At 42.3% G+C, this 23,231-nt stretch overlaps 3 protein-coding genes across 9 annotated transcripts; 1 reads left to right on the top strand and 2 right to left on the bottom strand.

The window, feature by feature from the left end:
- The first annotated feature begins 638 nt into the window (after positions 1 to 638).
- LOC117893536 (cationic amino acid transporter 2) lies at positions 639 to 20,310 on the top strand. Of its 5 annotated transcripts, none has more exons than XM_034800183.1 (7): positions 639 to 643; positions 14,250 to 14,492; positions 14,552 to 14,836; positions 14,893 to 14,997; positions 15,059 to 15,874; positions 15,929 to 16,204; positions 16,310 to 17,850. In XM_034800183.1, the coding sequence occupies exons 2-7, from the start codon at positions 14,252 to 14,254 to the stop codon at positions 17,788 to 17,790; spliced, it is 3,204 nt and encodes a 1,067-aa protein (XP_034656074.1). In that variant the 5' UTR covers positions 639 to 643; positions 14,250 to 14,251; the 3' UTR covers positions 17,791 to 17,850. The 5 variants fall into 5 exon arrangements, with proteins under 5 accessions (XP_034656074.1, XP_034656072.1, XP_034656073.1 ...); XM_034800181.1 differs by lacking the exon at positions 639 to 643 and adding an exon at positions 11,066 to 11,159 and having other exon boundaries at positions 14,204 to 14,492; XM_034800182.1 differs by lacking the exon at positions 639 to 643 and adding an exon at positions 11,077 to 11,123 and having other exon boundaries at positions 14,204 to 14,492.
- On the bottom strand, positions 4,597 to 6,581 carry LOC117893538 (bestrophin-2). 3 transcript variants are annotated; one of them, XM_034800186.1, is made up of 6 exons: positions 6,463 to 6,581; positions 6,296 to 6,406; positions 5,487 to 6,237; positions 5,218 to 5,427; positions 4,883 to 5,102; positions 4,597 to 4,828 (listed from the first exon to the last, which is right to left on the bottom strand). In XM_034800186.1, exons 1-6 carry the CDS (start codon positions 6,531 to 6,533, stop codon positions 4,656 to 4,658), a joined length of 1,536 nt encoding a protein of 511 aa, XP_034656077.1. In that variant the 5' UTR covers positions 6,534 to 6,581; the 3' UTR covers positions 4,597 to 4,655. The 3 variants fall into 3 exon arrangements, with proteins under 3 accessions (XP_034656077.1, XP_034656078.1, XP_034656079.1); XM_034800187.1 differs by having other exon boundaries at positions 4,598 to 4,828; positions 4,883 to 5,096; XM_034800188.1 differs by lacking the exon at positions 4,597 to 4,828 and having other exon boundaries at positions 4,970 to 5,058.
- Positions 6,940 to 8,747, bottom strand: LOC117893537 (bestrophin-4). The gene is made up of 3 exons (XM_034800185.1): positions 8,589 to 8,747; positions 8,417 to 8,527; positions 6,940 to 8,360 (listed from the first exon to the last, which is right to left on the bottom strand). Exons 1-3 carry the CDS (start codon positions 8,657 to 8,659, stop codon positions 6,974 to 6,976), a joined length of 1,569 nt encoding a protein of 522 aa, XP_034656076.1. The 5' UTR covers positions 8,660 to 8,747; the 3' UTR covers positions 6,940 to 6,973.
- Positions 20,311 to 23,231: the final 2,921 nt, after the last annotated feature.

Here is a 23,231-nt window from a genome sequence, read left to right as displayed (position 1 = left end):
CCTCACCCACTAAAAACCCCCCTACTCTCCGTATCCCTCTCGCGGTACAACCGTTAAGTATTACTTCGCGGGGGGGAGATGGCATGAAAGCCGTCACTAGGTCCTATCTAGGATTTGAATTTTGATTCCGCTGTCTTTCAGCGCGACGCAAGGATTGGATGATCTCTGCAGCGTAGGTGCTCACGGCATCCCAATTGTTTTGCGAGCTAAGTAGGATATCCATTAAGTCATTGACTATAAATGGCCTCCCAATGCCTAGGCTTAGCTCTTCCCGATCAGCGGAGAATCTTGGACAGACAAAAAATACATGTTCAGCGTCTTCTATGGTCCGTGCACAGTGCGTACAAAACGGATCCAACTCGCATTTAAATCTATGTAGATAGGATTTAAAGCACCCATGTCCTGTTAAGAGCTGCGTTAGGTAAAAGTTCGTCTCCCCAAAAGTTCTACTCACCCAGGGCCCTATGTCCGGGACTATGCGTCTAGTCCATATGCCGTTGGGTGTGTTGCGCCATCGCTCCTGCCATCTGAGTTGGGTCTCCGCCTCGCGGGTTGCCTGGTCTTCGATGGTAGTTCCAGCGGCGAGAAGGTCTATTGGCGCCATGCCGGCCAATACTAGGGCCGCATCTTCGGAGACGGTGCGGTAAGCACTAAGGACTCTCAGTGCACATCTTCGGTAGGCCGCTTTGCAGGTGCGGCTGTACGTTGGGAGCTCCATAGCTGGCGCCCATATTTGAGCAGCGTACATAATGATGGCTCTGACGACAGAGCAGATGAGCAGTCTGCTCCTCTGTCTTGGACCGCCGATGTTGGCCATTATGCCGGATAGCGAGCTTGTTGCCCTGCCGGCCTTGACTCCGGTTGCTTCCAGGTGCTGCTTGAAGCTAAGCCTGTGGTCCAGAAGGACTCCCAGGTACTTGATAGCCGGGGAAGATTCGATTTCGTCTGTCCCAACAACCACTCTAGCTGTCTCTACCTTTTTCCTGGTGCTAATCAGGACCGATTCGGTTTTGTGCGCTGCTAAACTGAGGCCGTTTTCCTGGAGCCAGCACATCACTCGTCTGACTGTCTCGTTCGTGGTCTCCTCCACTTCAGTTAGGGTTTTATGTACCGCTACTACCGCGATGTCGTCAGCGAAGCCAACGATGCCGCAGCCGGCTGGTGTGTCCAGTCGTAGGATGCCATCGTACATGACGTTCCACAGAAGCGGGCCGAGAACAGACCCCTGTGGAACGCCTCCTGTAAGTTCTCGTCGTTTTTGTCCCGTCGAGGTGTCGAACAGCAACACTCTGTTTTTGAAATAGCTGGCTACTATGATGTATGTACATATGTATGTGTACATGTGAATGTATGTACGTACATATTTATGTTTGTATGTATGAGCAACTAACAGGTTTTTCTTATGAATACGAAATTTAAAAATAATAAATCCTTGAACTACCACTTAAAGATTAGGGAAAATAAATTTTCCTTCGATGGGCTACCGACCTATGGCCGTGAATCAGTTTCTGCTTGCTGGATGCGTTTTTGTTCGCTGTTTCCTCCTTTCGCATCCCTGCCAACCAATTTCCGTCCTAATAAACTCATGGAGACGACCTCCTTTTTGAGTCAAAAATGTCCTGAGCCTTTCCAGAGGTCGCATTAGACAGAAACCAGAGGGAATTTGGGAAATGGCCTGACCAACCCGAAAGTCTCACCCCAAATACCTCAATCCAGGGGCTGCATAAAAGAGTTTGCATGACTGTGTTGTAATTATCGAAGCAGTTCAGCTGCACATAAGCAACATACATACATGACAATAAATATTTCTGATATATTTACATACATACATATGTACATATGTAAAAACATACAAATGTACATATGTACATACGTACTTAAAAAAATAAATGCGAGAGGGAAAGAAATTCGATAATTATTGTTTCAACGCCTCAATAATTCGGAAAATGTTTTTTTTTATACCCGATACTCAAAGAGTAAATAAGGTATATTGTGTTTGTGGTAAAAAAAATGTAATACACAGAAGGAAGCGTTTCCGACCCCATATCGATATATCCATGTCTGTCTGTCCTTCTGTCCGTCCGTCTTGTTTGACGACTCGTTCTCAGAGACCACTAGAGCTAGAGTCAACAAATTTTGTGACCCTTCGAATATTCGCAGATCCTTCGAATATTCGCAGATCCCCCTTCCACCCAACAAATGGCGAAAATCTCTCAAATCCACAATTTTGAACACACGAGAAAACTAAAAATGCTCTTGCGAAGGGGGGCGAGGTAAAAGAGCGTGTTGGTGTGGAAGTGATGTAGATGTAGAACAAATTTAAAATGTAAAATTCGAAAAAAAAAAAAAAAAAAATACTAAGGCACAGATACATGTACATTTACTGACTGAGTACCGTGTATTAAAGTTGTGACGCGTAAGAAGCGACTCAATCGTCCCTTTTGGTTTTTTTTTTTCAAAAATTGTTTAAAAATATGCAACACAAACAGGGATAAAAGGAGCAAATATTGTGCAGCAACCCAAACTCTGTTCTCTGACTGTGACTTTGTTCTAGCCATGTTGAAAGTTGACCATGAGAGATGACCATAATGACGATTGCACTGATGATTGCTATGGCTCCTCCACATGTACTATGTTGGTACATGCATGTATGCACATGCACAAATGAGTATAAGGCAATGGTCAATGCTAATTGCCAATTATGGATAAATTCATTCGAGCGCGAAATTAAATTAACCCCTTTTTGTGCTGATCCCTGCCTGATATCCTCCCAAGCCGAGCACACAAAAATCCGCATCTGCAATCCTCAACCGCGTCATCAATCAGCACCAGCAACCAGAAAAGGAAGCAGCAACAGCAGGACAAAAGAGGCGACAAAACTCAAACTACGAGTTGTGCGAATATGAAATATTTGTGCACACATTTCACTGAACTGTTGCGGAACGGACACGCGGCATTTTCGAATTGATTGAAGGATGGTTTCGTGCCACTTAACGAAGGGAAAAACAAATTTCTAGCGTAAAGTAGAAAAATCTTCCTGAATAAATTTGTCTATTAAAACAAATATATGTATTTTACACGTTAGTCGCAGAGTTAAGGGGTATATCTAAGCCCAGAACTCGAAGAATTAGGGGTATATTGGATTTGTGCTCGAAATGGATGTGCATATGTATGTAACGCACAGAAGGAAACGTTTCGGACCCCATAAAGTATACATATTCTTGATCAGCATCAATAGCCGAGTCGATTGAGCCATGTCTGTCTGTCCGTCCGTCCTTCACACTTTCTGATGTTTTATCCAACCAAATTAAAATCAAACGGATGCGAACATATAGATCTGAAATTGTTAATTCAAAGCCCAGAAAGCAGAGGAGAAAAAACGAAGCCTATAATACCCCGTTAACACGTTAAGTTTCGAACAGAATCGGAATGATTTAGGCCCTATCCACCACCTTTTATTAAATAAATACGAGTAATTAATTGTTGTCATTGTTTTCACAGGGCAGAAAGCTTTAACACTTTTAACAAAACGCATTGCGTCAGATTATTCATGTTTGGTTATGACAATGAATGTGAAACGGGGAAATTATATTCCTTTTTCGATGCTGCTGGTCCTAGGGCTTGTTCTGGCAGCTGACACGAGTAAATGGGTACCGTCGTTTCAACATGATTCAGAAAATACTGTGCACATTGTCTTAACGCTTCAAAAACAATCGATGTCAACGAATTCAAGTGAAAATCTCTGAACGGAAGGCTAAAAAAGCAGACAACTACAATAAAAACAATTAAAAACGAGAAGGGACGTGTGAGACGCTTCTTACGCGTCACAACTTTTATACCCGGCACTCAGTACTACATCTGCACTTTAGCGGTTATTTGTAAAATTTTACATCAACAACACTGCTCACGCCAACACGCTCCTTTAGCTCGCCACCCTCCCCTATAGACACACACTGCAGAGTCGCGGCAGAGGCAGAGGTAGAGACGTGTCAGGGGGAGAGGCCCTAAACAGCGCGAAGCAGAGTGTGAATGCTGCGGGACGGGGTGGGTTTGGCCACTGCAAATTAATTTCTTCATTGTGGCTATAATAATGATCCAATCGTATCCCAATCGTATGATCTGATAGATATGGACATTCCCTACGGAATGGCGTTTTTAGTTTTTAGCTATCTTCAAAATTGTAGATTTGGGAGGTTTTTGCCCTTTTGCGGAGGCGGAAGGGGGCGTGGCTCATTTTTGAAATACACTTGTAACAGTGTGAGCACACAGAAGTATGGATGCAAAATTTGGTGGCTCTAGCTTTTATGGTCTCTGAGATCCAGGCGCTCAACAAGACGGACGGACAGACGGACAGACGGACAGACAGACAGACAGACATAGACTCGGCTATTGATGCTGATCAAGAATATATATACTTTATGGGGTCGGAAACGTTTCCTTCTGTGCGTTACATACAACCGTTATCCGCACAAATACAATATACCCTATTTACTCTTCGAGTACCGGGTATAAATAGTAAATCGAATATGGGGTTTTCCAAAAGTAGGGCTAGTGCTACGAATTACATACATTTGGAAAATAAAACTAAATTTCGAATGGAAGACATTTCGATTTCTTTGCAACGCCACTTCACTGATTACCAGGCCATATCTTGCCTAAGGATTCTCTTCCTCACCCAGCGCATCTTCGGAGGGGGCACGCAGCACTGTCACCGTATAGCCCCCCGATGGCCCTGTACGGGTGTGAGTGCTCCGCATATTGAGGAAGCGATGACGCATACGTTCCCTTCGCTCCTGATGGCGCTGCTCGATTAGCTCATCAAAATTCACTGGTGGATGCTTTTGTAGGTACGGTTGTGAGGTGATGGAACTAAAGAGCTTACGACTAGCGGATCCTGATCTGGACGGTCTGCGCAGGCCTGTTATTTCCTCCTCCGAGTCGGCCAGAGTCGGCTCATTGAATGTCAGTCGGCTCGGCATCTGATGCTGGTAGTCCGCGAAACTGGCGCTGGTGGACTGCCTATCCAAAATATGATTGAGAAAGTTGTCGCGCCCACTCCTGTTGGTAGTAGTAGAGTCTCGGGATATGTAGAATCGCTGCACCTGAAAATCGAGGGGATCAAATCAGAGGTAGACTAAACACAAAGAGGAGACACCAACGGAGACACCAACAAATCCTTTATAAGAAACTATGTTTGGGACGACCTAATAGAAATACCTTTTGATCCGAGCTATTTACTTTGTTGTAGTCCAGTTTGGCCGTAGAGGCCTCGGGCGGGCCGGTCCGCTTCGCATCCTCAGCATAAGGTAGCTCGTTGGGGAAGACTTCGTCCCAATACTGATCCTTTACCAGTTCCGGATGCTCCTGATGCATCTCGTCGACTATCAGATAGGAGACTGTCAGGTTACGATCTATCATCCAATTGAGCTGCGAATACCAGAGAGCTGTGGAATAGTGTACGGGTAAATATACACAATCCGAAAAACCTCAAAGTCATCGTCATCCTCGCCAAAGGGGTTGATCAGCGACTCTGCCACCTTCAGCCATCCCATGTAGAAGAAGAATTGCAGAATGGTCAGGAAAGGAAACCACTGCACGACTCGATTGGGCTCGCTTCCAGTCTCACTGACTTGTGTCCACTGCTGGCCGATCACACTAAACAGGAAGAAGGTATAGGTGGCCAGGGTAACGACTTGGGTGTACACCAGCGGAACGCTGACCCAATCATAGTACAAAAGGAATCCACAGTAGCCGCGAAACTTGTTTAGTTCATCAATGATTGTTTTGACGGCATAATCATCTCGTATCTTGTTCTCCTTTCGGGCTCTCATCACAATGCTTGCGGCCCAAACAATGGGCATCCAGTGCTTGGGATAATGGGGGAAGGCGACGTCCAAGTTTTCGATGATGGCTTTTTCGTTCTCCAACAACAGCCCGGACTCGATGATCTGACTGTAGGTTGGGAATCGCTTCTTGACATTCGGCGATATCATCGTGAACACAATCACCTGGCACAGGCACACGTATCGCAGTATGGTTCGACGCATAGCCCGAGCCCGATCGTCGAATCCCTGGATGCTGGAGCTGACCAAGATGGCTATAGAGTCGGGCCATGGTATGGTCGTATACTGCTGCCACCAGCGGCCCATCACAATGGAGACATAGAAGCCGAGCACAAAGGACAGCGGCAAGAGGTTGCCATGAGTGCTGCAATAGTATACAATGCCTTCGAAGACCCTAGCAGTTGAGGTTGGTTCTTAGTTAGGGGAGGATCTGAGATTAAAGAGAGACCAACTTTTGGGCATTTTCAGTCATAAGCGCTCGATAGGAGAGGGCCACTAAGCAATATAGTCCAAAGAAGATAACCAGATCTATCCAAACCAGCTTGTAAATGCTGCCACGCCATCTAAAAAGCGGTGACAGGGATTTTGGATGCGTTTAATCTATGTTGTCTATACTAACCTGAAAAGCAATTTCAGAAAGTTGCTTATAACCTTCGAGGTGTTTACGTTAGCCGTATAGGTCACAGTCATAATTAAAGGAAAGGTCAAAATTTCAATGTTTTTGATGGAATCGAACAGAAAGTTAAACTTTTGACAGTGAAGGCAGAGAATTCAAATAGAAACCTGAAAATAATGCTGCTTAACTTTAATTCTGACAAGACTAGATGCTTGTCCTTATACTTGTGAGTGCAACATATGTACATGTGTATGTATTTACTTTGACAGTTTCCTACTGGGGATTTAACTGCAAATATTTGTTTATTCAATACGAGTATATGATATGCTAGCAGCTGTTTCTTATGTTGTCCTCCTTCAGCACCATAACAAAAGAACCAGTCCTCGCCCTCCCTGAATAACGTAAACAAATACCAGCTGATTGATCAGTGTAACCACAGCAAATTAAAAGAAAAACCCTTTGGATACGTTCTCGTTTATCATATGCATTTATGTGAGTTTCGCTCAACACAAAGTCACTTGCCCTTTTTCTTGCTTATGTGACTCTTGTCTGTCTGGATTTCTGAGTCCTTCCGCCTGCCATGGTCTTCTTTCGAGCCCAACTCCGAGCTAGTTCTTGCTGCAATTTCACCTTTCATCAGCTCCAGGGTCATGGCAGCCTGATGGATTTGGCGAGTGATGCGTTCTCGCTCCCGCTCCTCCTTAAGACGATCGAAGTCGTCTTTACTTGTCTCCCGACTTAGGTTCTCCTCCTCGCATAACTCCTCATCGATATGTGAAAAGGGGCCATCCGTGGAAAATGAGATAGAAACAGAGCTCCTGCTGAAGCGGAAGTCCCGCGGGGCGAATCGAATGCTGAGGTCGTTCTCGTTCTCGTCCTCGTCATCGAAATCTGTCCAATCCTGTTCCAGATCGACGCTGTGTGCCTTGTTCGGAACCGAAGTCACCGTGTTGATCTTAGACAGGTCCATTCTAGCTGTAGAAGCCTCAGGATGTTCAGCCCGTTGTCCCTCCGCTGCATAGGGCAACTCATTCGGGAAAACCTCGTCCCAGTACTGATCCCTAACCAACTGCGGATGATCGTTGTGCATCTCGTCCACAATTAGATAGCTCACTTGAAGATTCCGATCTATCAGCCAGTTGAGCTCAAAATCATCGTCGTCATCTCCAAAGGGACAGATCAGAGTCTCGGCCACCTTCAGCCATCCCATGAAGAAGAAGAACTCTAGGGTGCTGAATAGGGGAAAGTAATAATTGATCACGTTCGTATATCTGCTCCCGGAGGCCAACTCCCTGTCGATCCACTGATGCCCAAATATGGCGGCCATGAAGTATGTATAAACCGCCAGGGTCACCACCTGCGTATAGACCAAGGGAACGCTAATAGTGTCGTAGTGGATAAGCATGTTGCAGCCAGCCCGAAACTTGTTCAGCTCATCGATCATGGACTTCAGGGAGAAATCGTCCCAGATGCGTCCTTCCTTTCTGGCACGCGTCACAATGCTGCTGGCCCACATGATGGGCATCCAGTACTTGGGATGCTTGGGAAACTTGGTGTCCATGGCCTTAATGATGTTTGCCTCGTTCGCGTTGAGCATGCCCGCCTCAATGAGGTAGTCATAGCTGGGGAACCGCCGCTTGATCACCGGCGATATCATGGTCAGGACCATTGTCAGTGAAAGGCACACATATCTCATAATGGTGCGACGCATGAGTCGTCCGTGCTCATCCTGACCGCGTACCAGCGCACTTACATACACCGCCAGGGGATCCGGCCAGGGCACTGTGATATACTGATTCCACCAGCGGTCTACAATAATGGACACGTAGAAGCCCAGCACAAACGAGAGAGGTATCAGGCTGCCATAGCTGTGGCAGTAAACGACAATATCCTCGAAGATCCTGAAAATCATATTTCAGAGCTTCTTATGGGTGGGGTGGGACAAACGCAAACTTACTCTTTGTCACTATCCCTGAGAACGTAGCGGTACAGCAGGGCCATACAATAGAAACTGGCTAGAAACGCCAATAAATCCACCCATATAATCTTGTAGATACTGGCGCGCCATCTGCCGATTACGTAGAGCATTCAATACACAGCCCTTTTTCGAAAAGTCGAAGTCATCTTACCTGGCCAAGAGTTTCCAGAAGCAGCCAAAGTGGCGGCATGAGGCCACCTCAGCTGTGTACGAAACAGTCATTTTCGGTAATTGAAGTACTTTAATATAATATCCCTAAGACACTAACAGAGACTTGACTATGGCGATTCAGAAACACTATGTGAGGTCATAAGCACAGCCAACTTTGAAATTAGTTTGCTTAGAGGCAATATCCTTACTCAAGCAATAAGCGAAGATAGTCGGTAGACACGAAACATTTGTGGTCGTAATTATTTAAATTGGATCATTTATATTTGCCACTAGACGGTAGACAGCACATACCCATTTATCGAAGCCAGACCCGCCCCACACATATATGTATGTTTGCGATAAATTTTACCATCCAAATCATCCTACTTTCAAATACATGTACATATGTACATACATAAGTACAAAGCTCATGAGCAAACATTTGGCGTGGATTGGCAGTGAAATTTCCCAAGCGAGCGTATGATTACACTGCTCGACAAGATTCTTCCGCTTCGAAAAAAACTAACATTTTCTGAAAGATACGGGGCCTAGCAATGGTTTGATGATAATTTTTTGAATACCTGGTACTCGAGGAGTAAATAGGGTTTATTGTATTTGTGCACAAAAGTGGATGTATGTATGTAAAGCACAGAAAGAAACATTTCCGACCCCATAAAGTACCCCATATTAATCAGATCACCGAATTGGGATCGGATTGGACAGCTATGTATATCGACACAGCTATTGATGCTGGTCAAGAATATGTATACTTTATAGGGTCGGAAACGTTTCCGTATGTGCTTTACGCACATTGCTCCCACCACAAATCTATTATACCCCATTTACTATATGAGTAAGGCATCTAAGGCATCTAACGGGTTTAAAAATATCAGCTTTTAAAAATTCTTAAAAATAGTTCCAACAAAGAGAAAAAAACATAATTTATTAAAAATTTGTAATGCCCGATTCAATCAGAAAAAGTCGGGTTTGCTCGTGGCGTAAATAAAAGTGCAATTTTGTCAAGTAATTTTTTTGGCCCAGAAGTTAAGAGATAATATTATACGATTAGTTATAATAAAATTTTCCTCTGAAACTATTCTTACTCATCGATGATCCGTTCTGCAGGGTATGTACAACTCTGAGCATATGTATGTACATACATATGTACGCTTGTATTTACTCTGCAGTACTGGTCATCGATGTATAAATAATAATTCATAGACAATTTGATACAATTTTTGAAATGAAACTGAACACTGAAACAGATTTGGGAGGTTTTCGCCCTTTTGTGGGGGCGGAAGGGGGCGGGGCTAATTTTTTAAATACACTGGTTTCAGTGTGAGCATACAGCAGTCTGGACCCAAAATTTGGTGGCTCTAGCTCTTATAGTCTCTGAGAACTAGCCGACAAACAAGACGGACGGACGGACAGGCAGACATGGCTCAATCGACTCGGCTATTGATGCTGATCAAGAATATATATACTTTATGGGGTCGGAAACGTTTCCTTCTGTGCGTTACATATGTATGTACATCCACTTAGTGCACAAATACAGTAACCCTATTTACTCTTCGAGTACCGGGTATAAAAAATACATTTTTGTGTGATTTTTTTTTATGAATCAAGTTTGACTTCGAATTACGTATGTATGTATGTATGTACAATGACCAAATGGAATGACACATGGATGCCAATTGTCACTCAAAATAAAGTTTAGTACTTCCTTGTTAATATTTCCATTAAATAAGAGCATTCGTAAAGCTCCAGCTAAAATCCTACACAGGTGAAACATTTGGCACCCTCCGATGACCCATACGATTTTTCTGTGAAGCCTGTGTGGATAAACTCCTATTACGTACTTCTTACGATTAACTAAAAATGCCTTAAACAACATTTGTTGGTTTAACGACTATTTCACGTATTAGTATTTACCCAAATGCTTATTTATTTATTTTTTTTATTTTTGAGCCGTCTTTCAACTTTATTTAAGATCTGTCTTTTCGCAGACAATTATTAAATTTCCTCTCTCTGGGTACTTGGCAATCTTATTTCAGTTATCATTATTAGCAATTATCTTTACTAGCATTTGAACCGCTGACGTTTGTTCGGTTCGGTTGTGGCAGGCAAATGAGAATTTAACGCTCAGCACCATGGCGTGTGCGATTTATTATTTCATTCTCTCATTCTCTATAAAGCTTCAGACGAGCAAAGTGTATCCAATAAAACAATTCTAAAGCGCATCTACATACATACATACATACATAAATATGTATATATGTATTTACATACATATGTACGTAATTATATACATATATGTATGTTAGTGAGTGTGTGTGATAGAATACGAGTAGAATACGAGCATACAAAATATACCATTATTTCGAGGCCTCCCCTCTCGTAGATATGTATGTACATACATACATATGTATGTATATATCGTACAGAATATTATCTTACACTTTCAGTTAACGTTATGCGCTGAAAACGTCAACAACAGAATCACAAAAGTGAGGAGGAAGATTGCAGCGTGCAACAGGTACAAATGAGTGAGTGAGAGTGTGATCAAGATACGGTACGTTCGAATCTGTAGCCAAAACGGTAGATCGAAAATAAAGTAAAAGAAAACATAAAACAATAATCTTATCTGAAATAACAGTTTGCGTTGTGAGGGTGCGTCGTGACGAGCAAAAGGGAGCGAGTGCGCTAAAATCTGATGTTTTTGCTATCGCAAAGATCATACATATGTGTGTATGTACATATGTATGTATGTACATATGTATGTACATATGTATGTACATATAACGCAAAGGGAAACAACAAGAGAAAACAGCGTTATTCGACGTCACACGGCGTGATTCAGAGCATCGGACGCGGAAGCATCTTTCAGTCTCCCTCTCTCCCACCATAACTGCTAATTATACCCGGTATTCTGGGAGTAAATGGGGTATATTGTATTTATGCCAGAAAAATGACGCCTAGTTCTCAGAGACCCTATGAGCTAGTCACCAAATTTTGTGTGAGGACTCGTGTGATATCACACTGAATCAAAGTTGTTTCATGAAAAACGGAAAGCGCAGTTCTGTAGAGAATGTCTATGTATGTATGTATGTACATATGTACATATGCATGTATGTATATGTATCTATCAGATCACCAAAGTAAGATCGGCTAACATACATACATATGTACATACATAGGTCACTATTATAGCCATAACGAAGAAATTCATTTTGCAGTGGCTTCCCCCACGCCCTTCAGCATCTTTGCATGTGCTTGTTTGTTATTTTTTCTCGCTCCCACACTCTGCCTCGAGTAGTGTGCGGATCTGTGGAAGGGAGGGTGCTCAAAGAGCTTGTTGTTGTGAGAAGTGATTTAGATGTACAAATGTACATATGTACATTGTAGATGCCAGATGCAGAAAACATGTAAAGTGTAGAATTCGAAAAAATCATCATGTAACATATGTACATATGTGCATATTTATCACAGTACCTATGTGACCTATGTGTACCTATACATATGAAGTACATATGTATGTATGTACATCAGGGCTCGGCACCCATACAATTAACGAGCCGTTTTTGCGTTTGTGTGTGAAGACGCACGCAAAACGGAACATTGGTTTTGGTACGAATCACTGTAATACGCTTGTACGTGAGGGCAGCGCAGCCGCAGCGCAGCAGCAGCGCCTTGTCCCGCACCCATGGGATAGGGCCGTGCCGAGCCCTGATGTACATACATATGAATGTATGCACATACACCTTCTTTAGGTGTTCACGGAGAGGGAGTCGTAGTCGCGTTGTCGTATCAGTTCGATTCGGGAACACGCAAGCAGTTTTCAGCTCTCCGTCTCTCTCCAGCCTAATCTTGGCCATGAAGAAATTATATAAGGAGGTCTCGTCTACAAAATTTCTTCCCTAACAATGCGGGAACAATTTCTTTCCTCTGCGCTGTAAATGTGAGTGAAACGACAATGGAGTGTGCTGATTAACCCTTTGATGGCATGGGGTTTAAAATTGCCCATTGCAAGAAAAGGAGTTGAAGTTTTCTACGACAAGCAAACAAGCACTGAACTGTAAGGAAATAAAACGAACGAAGACGCGCAGCCGACGAGACCTCCTTATATAATTTCTTCATGGGCGACGGCTACTACTCTTCTCATCCGGCTGAGGTTTGGCTTTGTCTTATCTTCAGAATAATACGAAGACGACTCGCGTCTGTAATACCAAGAGGTACGACGCTCGCGGGGGCCTGGTCAGAACAGTCCAAGACAGAGACAGAAACAGACACAGATCGCCAGTGTGTCAGTCACACATTAGTGCCCATTTATTTAATTTCTTGTGTAAAAAAAAGGTACGAGACACACTGTCTATTCCGATAATAAACCACTACAAACGCTGGACACAACCTTGCATTTACATACATTTTAAAACCTAGTAAGTGTTTTCGTGGAAAGTTCCGTTAAAAACTATTTAGGTTTAGAATAAGTTTTAATTCTGCATGCCAAACCCAATTTGCAAAGATTTGCAAAGAGAGGAAAATTTAGAATATGTATGTATATGTATGTATGTATGTACATACATATATGTACGTATGTACATATGTATCTAATACAAATACAAACAAAGTTGGGGAAGATATCATAAGCATCAGATAGTACATATCTCCAAGTGCGAGGGAGGCTGAGTTCTATGCCTAGTGACCTATTGGATGACATTAACATAATAATTTTTTTTAATTCTACACTTTACATGTTTTCTACATCTGGCATCTACATCTAAATCACTTCTCACAACAACAAGCTCTTTGAGCATCCTCCCTTCCCCAGATCCGCACACTACTCGATGCAGAGTGTGCGTCCGAGAAGAAACGACAAACAGGCACAAGCAAAGCTGCTGGAAGGGGTGAGGGAAAGCCAGTGCATATGAATTTCTCCATTCTGGGTTAAATAATTATCCTAATGATCTTAAAGAGCCGATCTTTTCTTTTATCTTCATAATTGTGGATGTACATAGCTGATTTTCGCCTTGTTGTGGGTGCGGAAGGGGTCGAAATTTAGAAATAAACTTGAGGCAGTGTGATATCACATACATACATAAGTCATCACACACAATTTGGTGACTCTGAGAACGAAGCGTCGGACGAGGACGGACAGTCAGACATAGCTACATATGTATATTGGCTGGGCTATTGATGCTGATCAAGTATCAATATATACATAAGTATGTATACTTTATGGGTTACGTTGCGTTACATATTTACATGCATCCACTTTCGAGCACAAGTACAATATATCCTATTTACTCTTCGAGTCTCGTCGAACGTGTTATTACAAAAACTATACCCAGTTCTAAGTAAAGCAATCGAGTTCGAATTCGATGCTAACAATAGCCTCGCCTCGCCCCGGTTGGGGCTATTATTGCGATTACAATTTGAGCTCAATTATTTCCATAGTATTCGTATAATCGAAAGCTTCGGCAAGATAAGACATTGGACCAACACATACTCGTATGTACACACATGCATATGTACATAGATCGAACCACAAATGATCTTGGTACATCGATTGGGTATATACTCGTACCTTAGCTAAAATGGATTTTGTTCGCTTTCCAGCTTCGGGTTTACTGAACTTTTTGCGCAGTGGAAGATATAGAAAGAGCGATGGTGCAACAGTTATCTCCCTGGAAGGTTCTGACGCGACGGAAACATATCCAGGCCGAAGGCAGTGAAGGCGAGACTAAGCTGAACCGGGTGCTGGGACTATGGGATCTAACGGCGTTGGGAGTCGGTTCCACCTTGGGAGCGGGGGTCTATGTGCTGGCCGGACAGATAGCCAAAGATCAGGCGGGTCCCTCGGTTATGATCTCCTTTGCCATAGCTGCTCTGGCCTCCTTGCTGGCAGGTAAGGATCCATGGCGATCTCTTTTATTCGAATATTTTCATCAGTTCTCCGATTTTAAGGTATTTGCTATGCAGAGTTTGGCGCGCGCGTCCCCAAGGCGGGCTCGGCCTATGTGTACAGCTACGTCTGCATTGGGGAACTTGCTGCATTTGTGATTGGCTGGAATCTCATCTTGGAATATATCATAGGCACTGCCAGTGTCTGTCGAGGGATAAGCTTGTATCTGGACTCACTCTTGAATGATACGTTGAAAGAAACCTTTGCGGAGGTGGCCCCAATGAATGTCAAGTTTCTTGGCAGTTACTTTGATTTTTTTGCGTTTGGATTGGTGGTCGTGTTTGGTGGTATGTTTCGGAGAAGATTCTTTTTACATAGATTGCCTAATTTCTGAGTCCATTAGTGGCGTTGGCTTTTGGCGTGGAGACCTCGACAATGGCAAATAATTGCATCACTTGTCTGAACATCTTCATACTGGGGTTCGTCATCATAGCTGGCGCCATCAAAGGTATCGTATTTTATTATGTGCGTGTATCCCAAAAACAAAGTCCATTACATTTCCTTCCCAGCTGACTTTACCAACTGGACTGTGGACCCATCCACTGTGAGTGCTAATGCCACTATTGGATCCGGAGGTTACTTTCCCTTTGGCTTCGAGGGGACTCTCCAAGGCGCTGCCACCTGTTTCTTTGGATTTGTGGGTTTCGACTGTATCGCCACCACTGGGGAGGAAGTTCGCAATCCCCGCAAGAATATCCCACAATCGATCCTTCTCTCCCTTCTTATAATCTTCCTGTGCTACTTTGGCGTCTCCACCGTACTGACCCTGATGCTGCCCTACTATCTGCAGGACGCCAATGCCCCGCTGCCCTACGCCTTCGAGTATGTGGGTTGGCCGGTGGCCATGTGGATCGTCACGGTTGGTGGCCTGATCGGACTCCTGGCCAGTCTCTTTGGGGCCTTGTTTCCCCTGCCCCGTGTTATGTATTCAATGGCGCAAGATGGTCTGCTGTTTCGGTTCCTGGGCAAGGTGAGCCCGCGGTTCCAAGTACCTGTGACCGGATCGATTGTGGCTGCTCTCTTTACGGCCGTTATTGCTGGACTGTTCGACCTTGCCCAGTTGGTCAGCCTCCTGTCCATTGGCACTTTATTGGCGTACAGCGTGGTAGCCATTTCCATAATGCTGCTCAGGTACATGGAGTACTATGAGCCGAATGAAATATATCCGCAAATTGATAGTAGAGCGTCGGAAATTACTTCATTGACCTCCAGGGCGGACCGTTTAACTTGCGGATCGGTATGCACTCAACTCTTCAACGTTCATCGGGTGCCCGAGCCCAATACGTTATCAACGAGAATTGTAGGAATGCTGACTGTACTTTTCAGTGAGTATAAACATTACAGAGTAACAATTAAATATAAAAATCCATATATTTCAGGTATTCTTGCCTTAAGTCTCGGGCTGCTGATTATGCACGCATATTCCTCAATCATATCCCAAAAGGCGTGGGCAATTTCTTTGCTGGTGGTGTTAGTCGGGCTGATCTGCCTGATCCTCCTGCTGATATGTCTGCAGCCTAGGGAAGCTCGTAGTCGGCTGTTCAGAGTGCCCTTTGTTCCGGTTGTACCGGCCATCAGCATATTCATTAATCTATACCTGATGCTGCAGCTAGACAGCTGGACATGGGTGCGTTTTGGGGTGTGGATGATTGTGGGTAAGCTTGCGATATGACTCATTTAACTACTGAGCATAAGGTAGACTAGTGCATGTCACTTCTTAAACTAACTGTGTGTTAAACACAATGTCTGTACTAACATAGGTATACCCATATTCCTTGCATGCCGGTATCTTTACGACTGTAAGAATCCACAGAATCGAAATCGAAAGCGAAATCGCTTTGCCTACTTTACTGCCCTGAAAGGACCTTTGACGACTGTAGACAATCGTCTGTCCAAGGAAAGCATAATAACCCAGGACACTCAACTGAAGAGCAGTTCCTGCAACAGCTTGGACCGAATACAGAAACTCAGTGAGGTGGGAGAAGATCTCATCGAGGTGAAGAATGCCAATGGAAAGATCTTCCACGTGGAAGACACCAAGAGCGAAAACTCCACTGTGACCTTGGGTGGGACAGAATCGCCCTCTCGGGAGGAAGAACAGTCCGTTATAGCTATGCTGGATGATGTCCTCGACGCCGAAGACATAGAGCAACAACAACTGGAACTGGATCAGCAGAATCACATCTTTGAGCGTCACTTTAGTCTGGACTCGGAGATGTACCCGAGTGTGATAGAGACCGTCATCGTGGCCACTGTGCATAGTAGCAGTGAGGATGACGAGGTAAGTCGTCAGTCTTTGAAGTTGCGGAAATGCAGAATGTTTGCTCAGCAAATGCTCGATGATATGTTCAATAGCGTTGTATTTGCTGAGCAGCTGAAAGCGGCCTTAGAGTCCCGAGGAGCGGCTGAGCCTAGGGAGAAAAACGATTCAAATGATATTTTAAGAGATAAGCCAAAACTTCGACGTCTCGAATCCGATACGTCCCTCCGGTCTCAGGCATCGTCTATCGAGTATCCCATGCATTCAGACAAGTTTAAAGACCGCTTGAGCCATATTATTATGAATGCCAGTGCACTCAAAGTGATTACATCAATGAAGAGGAAAGGGGAGCCCGAGCCCGAGCACGAGGAGACTGAAGCTGAGGTAGAACCAGCGGTAAGGCCAGAAAGGCCACAGCTATATCAATTAAAAAGTGAAACGGATGTGCGCCGGCGAATGTTCAAGGCCATCAACGGGCTTAAAATCGACCATAGTGAGGATGGTAATGTTGGCAAGGTTTTTTCTTATTTGTATGCTACACACACCTACTCAGCGAAACAGGATCCGAACAGCAGCAGCATCGTCAAACCGGCTGGGCATATTCCTCGGCCGCCGAAATTCGATCCAAATCTCTACAAGACCATCAAAAGCATTAGTTTGCGCAAACAGCGACCCAGTTTGAGCCAACAACAGGTTCTGGATGCCAATAACCTAGAGGTAGCAGCAACTTTAGTTTCCTCAACGGAACTAGAGCCGGAGCTGGAGCCAGGGCAGGGGCAGAGTCCGTCGTTGGTCCCATTCAAAGCGAAATTGGAGGCCATATTGCAACGCGGACCCTCGCACCGCACTCAACAGCGTCCGGACCCTGTGCGTCGCAGTCGACCCGGGCTGGGGCTGAGACAGAGGGGCGGAACGCTGAATGAGGCTGTTGTGCGTAGTGAAACCAGAGAGTGTGAAATTTATCCAGCTAAAAGTAGTTAAACGTCCATGTAGAATCCAAATAAATGTAGGTTGTAAAGAGTTGTATTTAAATCAGGGACCGTAAATACAAAATTTTTTTTTTTAAAGAATGAACCAACATTTTTAAATTTAACATTTTTATACCCGGTACTCGAAGAGTAAATAGGGTATATTGTTTTTGTGCACAAAGTGAATTTACATATGTAAAGCACAGAAGGAAACGTCTCCGACCCCATAAAGTATATATATTCTTGATCAGGCCGAGTCGATTGAGCCATGTCTGTCTGTCCGTCCGTCTGTCCGTCCGTCCGTCTTGTTGAGCGCCTGGATCTCAGAGACCATAAAAGCTAGAGCCACCAAATTTTGCATCCATACATCTGTATGCTCACACTGTTACAAGTGTATTTCGAAAATGAGCCACGCCCCCTTCCGCCACCGCAAAAGGGCGAAAACCTCCCAAATCTACAATTTTGAAGATAAAAGAAAACTAAATACATTCCGTAGGTAATGACCATATCTATCAGATAACCAAACTGGGATCCGATTGGATCATTATTATAGCCACAATGAAGAAATAAAATAAAATTATATTGTTATATTTGTTTTTACACATTCTCTCATTCACACTCTGCTTTTCGCAGTTTGTGGCCTCTGCCTCTGACACGTCTCTGCTTCTGACGGGTCTCTGCCCTGACTGCAGTGTGTTGCTCTAGGGGAGGGTGGCGAGCTAAAGGAGCGTGTTGGCGTGAGTAGTGTTGTTGATGTAGATGACAGATGAAGAAAAAATGTTAAATTTGACAAATAACCGCTAAGGTGCAGATGTAGTACTGAGTGCCGGGTATAAAAGTTGTGACGCGTAAGAAGCGTCTCACACGCCCCTTCTCGTTGGTTTAATGTTTATTGATAATAAATATTTATATTAATTACACTACCCTACACAATTTTTCCGCAAGGAATCAAACCCAAGTTTTATACCCGGTACTCGAAGAGTAAATAGGTTATATTTTTTTTTGTGCACAAAATTGGATGTACATACATATGTAACGCACAGAAGGAAACGTTTCCGACCCCATAATGTGTATATATTCTTGATTAGCATAAATAGCCGAGTCTATATAGTCTGTTTGTCTGTCTATCCGTCCGTCTTGTTGAGCGTCAGAGACTATTAAAGCTGGAGTCACTAGATTATGCATACAGATGGCTGTATGCTCACACTATTATAAGTGTATTTCAAATTGCGCCCCGCCCACTTCCGCCCCCGCAAAGAGCGAACATCTGCTGTATACACAATTTTGAAGATAAAAGAAAACTAAGAATGTCATTCCGTAAGGAATGACCATCCCTATCAGATCACCTAACTGAGGGTATAAAAGTTCTGTCTCGTAAGAAGGCGTAACGTGCCTTCTCGTTATGAAAGATATGGGACTTAAAAATGGTCTGATGACAAACAAATTCCAGACCTTAAAAAAAGTTGGAGTTTGTCGAGTAGTGTTATAAATAATGCTTTTGTTTGAGTAAAAAAATGAAAACTCTAAAAAATCGACACTATTTTCCCTGAATGAACGAAATATACTTTCTCTGAAAGAAATGGGTCTTAGAAATTGTCTGATGATTCTTTGTTGTTTTCTATGGTAGAATTTTATTTTTAATATTTTATAAAAAACTTTTTTTTGTAAGACCTTTTTTAGAGGTAGCTTTTTTCTCATTTTTGTTTGTTTTTAAAGTCAAAACTTTGTAAAAAATATCGCACAATCATCATTTTCGAATTTTAAAGCCTAATATTTCCCAGACGGTAAGCCAAAACTACAAAGTGTTTGGCAAACTTTATTACAAGAAGATGTAGGATACCTAATTTATGTGAAAAAAGAAGCACTACCTCTAAATAAACTTTTAAAAACTACTTCTTTCATAGAAAAAAAAAATAATCAGACCATTTCTAAGATCCGTACTGTTCAGAAATCTTGGTTTCGTTCCTTGAGGAAAAATCATTACGTATAGTGTAATCGTTATGCTAAAAACTTAAACAAAAATATAATTGTATGATTTTTAAAATTTAGCTTATAATGATTACGGTCCCTGATATCAATAGTTGAATTCACGTAATTTTAGAGAATATTTTTAGAAAAGCAATTGTAAGGTTGTATACTTGTAAGTGGAGCCTCTTTAAGAATCTTTAAAAATCAAATTATTCTAACTATTCAATTCTTCACGCATGGCCTATTGTTGTATTAAAAAAGCCTTCGTGGTTTGAGATGGTAGAACATTTTACTTGTATAACGTAGACTATAAAATACATTAGTAAAAAAAATATATACATAGGTATATGTATATAAATAATAAATATATAAATAGCCAAATGCATGCCTAAACTATGTTATCTACACATTTAACTAATTAGTTCTCTATATATGTATATATTCATATAGGTCTATCCATATACTTTGCCTATGGCCTGCCCAACAGCTACAGGGAGTTGCGACGACAAAGAGCTGGCTGGCAGAAGCTCAAATATAGCGAACGTCTTTAAAAAATACTCAATAACAATACCCGACACGATTTTTCCTCAAGGAACCAAACCAACCAACAATATGGGGCTTAGAAATGGTCTTTTCTATTATAAAAAGCTTATAAATGCATCCATGAACAGTACCCAAACATTTTGTGGTTTAGCTTACCTTCTGGGAAATATTAGGCTTTCAAGTGCAAAAACTTATTATCTTCTCTCTTTAATTTTCTTTAGGATCTCAGTAAAAGTAGAAAAAAATGTATTTCCAGTGTCTTTTTTTTTTGTATATACAAATGTACATTGATTTGGCTTCGTTTAATATACTGCAAACCAAAATCTACGGAGAGGCGGCTGAACTAAAATGGGTTAGCCAAGCCCTTAATTTTTAATTTAATACCGACAAGGTGTAGGATTTTTGTTGTATAATAATTATATTTTTTCTTCAGTATTTTTCGAGTACTAAAGTCAGATATACTCTGGCAGTTGGGCGCGCAACCTTCCAAACTGTGTTTTTTGGATTCTCTAGTTTTTGTAGGGTTGGTCGACCAATTTTAGCTCAGCCGTCTCTCCATAGATTTTGATGAACAATATCTTAAACGACGCCGAATGGCTGAACCTATAAAACAAAGAACCCTGGAGATTATTTATTATCGAGTATTTTCCTGAGTTTTTAAAGTCAAAATTCGTTAAAAATATCACCCATAAATATAATTTTTATACCAGTTACTCGAAGAGTAACCCTATTTATTGTTTATTGTCTTTGTGGGAAAAGTGTTTGTTATAACGCACAGAAGGAATTGTATCCATCCGTCTTGATGAGCGCCTGGATATCAGAGACTATTAAAGCTGCAGCCACCAAATTTTGCATCCAGATGCCTGGGCAACAGTGTGATATCTTTTACAAGTGTATTTCTTCATATCCACAATTTTAAAACAATAAGAAACAAAAAGGAAGTTCCTTAGTGAGTGGCCAAGTTTATCAGATCACCGAATTGAGAATGTAATTGATCATTATTATAGCCATAATGAAGAAATTAATTTGCAGTAGCTTTCAGCTGCATTAATAAGCTTTTCAGAATGGCAATGTTGCTTACAATCAGAGGTACTTAAGTTGTGTGAAAAAACGTACCGCTACCTCTGAAAAAAAACTGTAGCATCAAAACAAGTTCTTAAAAATTCTCAAAAAAAAGTATGCCATTAAAAAAATCATAGTGCATTAGAAAGTTTGAATGCCCCACATTTTTCGGAAAAGGTTGGTTTGATTCCTTGAGGAAAAAACGTTCGATTTTGTCGAGTATTGTAATCCAAAAAATTATATTTCCTTCCGAACACACAAAAATTATAGATCTATAAATCGATGCACATACATACATATATGCATGTCTGTATGATCAAGATGACAGGATAAATTGTGAACAATAAGTTGGCTATAAATAAATGAAACTAGGCGTAATTAATGTAAGTCAAATGTTTGACCTGATCGAGAGAGAAAGCAAAGAAATGGAAGTAAATTAATATAAGGAGCAACTGAAGTCGCTTCCGGAATCGATCCCCGGATGATAATTCTGAAAGCGTGTTGTACTATTAATAACCTTATGAATTGGGGTCGTTCATTGCCGTTTAATTCTCAATGGCCTTGTCTCAACTGGCCGTATCTCCCATGGGTCGTGGAATGGCTGACTTTGATTAATTAATTTATTTGATCCTCTCTTTGAGAGTGTTCAGTGTTTCCCTCCCTCGAAAAGACCCCATCCAAAATGGTTTGTATTCTCTTTTGCTTAGATTTTGATTAGTCTGAAAAATCCCCTTGTGTTGAGTCTTTTGGCCCTACTCTTACGCTGTCCTGATTCGAGTTGTAGATGCCAGTCTAGAGATTTGTCTAACCACAAGCCGAAACAACTGGCGACTATTTGGCGACGCATCCCCTTACCAGAACTAGATCTTTATGTTGTAGTATGGTATTGTTCTAGGGTGGATGACGTCGTTTCTGCTGCGTAAGTGTAACAAATTGTAATCGTATTTGGCGGGGACTTTGTCTGGGGCGTTCCTCAGAGTCCGGGGGAGACCCCATCTCTATCTTCTTAGTACGGTTCCCCTCCGCGTTCCCTGCTACACCCTGATTTGCTTTACTATTATTAACTTTGTTATGGGAGACATAGGAGTTGAAGAAGCTGCCTCAGAAGTCGCCCGGTGGTTGTTTTGGTTGTTTGCTACACTTGAACCCTGGCTGTCCGCCCTCTTTATCTAGCCGACCGTTCAAATAGTTTTATGGCATATTTATGGGCGCCAAAACTTAAAGTTTCTTTGGCTAAGACTTTAAGACTGATGGCAGTCAGTTTGCTAGTTTGAGGCTCAGGGTGTCGGCGACGGTGAGGGTAAGAATGGGCCAAAAAGTATTGACATCGGACTCTACGAAAAATCGGAAAAAAGGAGAAAATAATTATTATAAAGGGAAAGACAGGGAAGAAGAGACAGCAAATGATATACCATTAAATTTCGAGTACGCAATCGAAATAAAAATGGAATGGATACCTATAGAACAGATAAGATATGGATTATTTTCGTTTCAAAAATATGACAAAAATGTTAATATACCCGGTACTCGAAGAGTAAATAGTGTGTATTTTATTTGTGGTGGAAAGCTGATGTATATAACGCACAATAGGAAACGTTTCCGACCCCATTAAATGTATATATATTCTTGATCAGCACTAATATCCGAGTCGATATGTTTGTCTGTCCGTCCGTCTGTACGTCTGTCTGTCTGTTTGTCCTTCTTGATTGACGCCTCGTTCGCAGAGACAATATACAAGAGCTAGAGCCACTAAAGTTTGTGTAAAGCCCCATGTAATGTCACACTGGATCAAGATTGTTTTAGAATTTTTCATCATGCATTGTGCGAGCTAAAAGGGCGTGTTGGCGGGAGAAGTGATGTAGATGACAGATGTAGAAAAAA

This window comes from Drosophila subobscura, chromosome J (genome assembly GCF_008121235.1).
Source record: "Drosophila subobscura isolate 14011-0131.10 chromosome J, UCBerk_Dsub_1.0, whole genome shotgun sequence".
Classification (NCBI taxonomy): Eukaryota; Metazoa; Arthropoda; class Insecta; order Diptera; family Drosophilidae; genus Drosophila; species Drosophila subobscura.
This window is presented reverse-complemented; position numbering and strand designations above follow the sequence as displayed.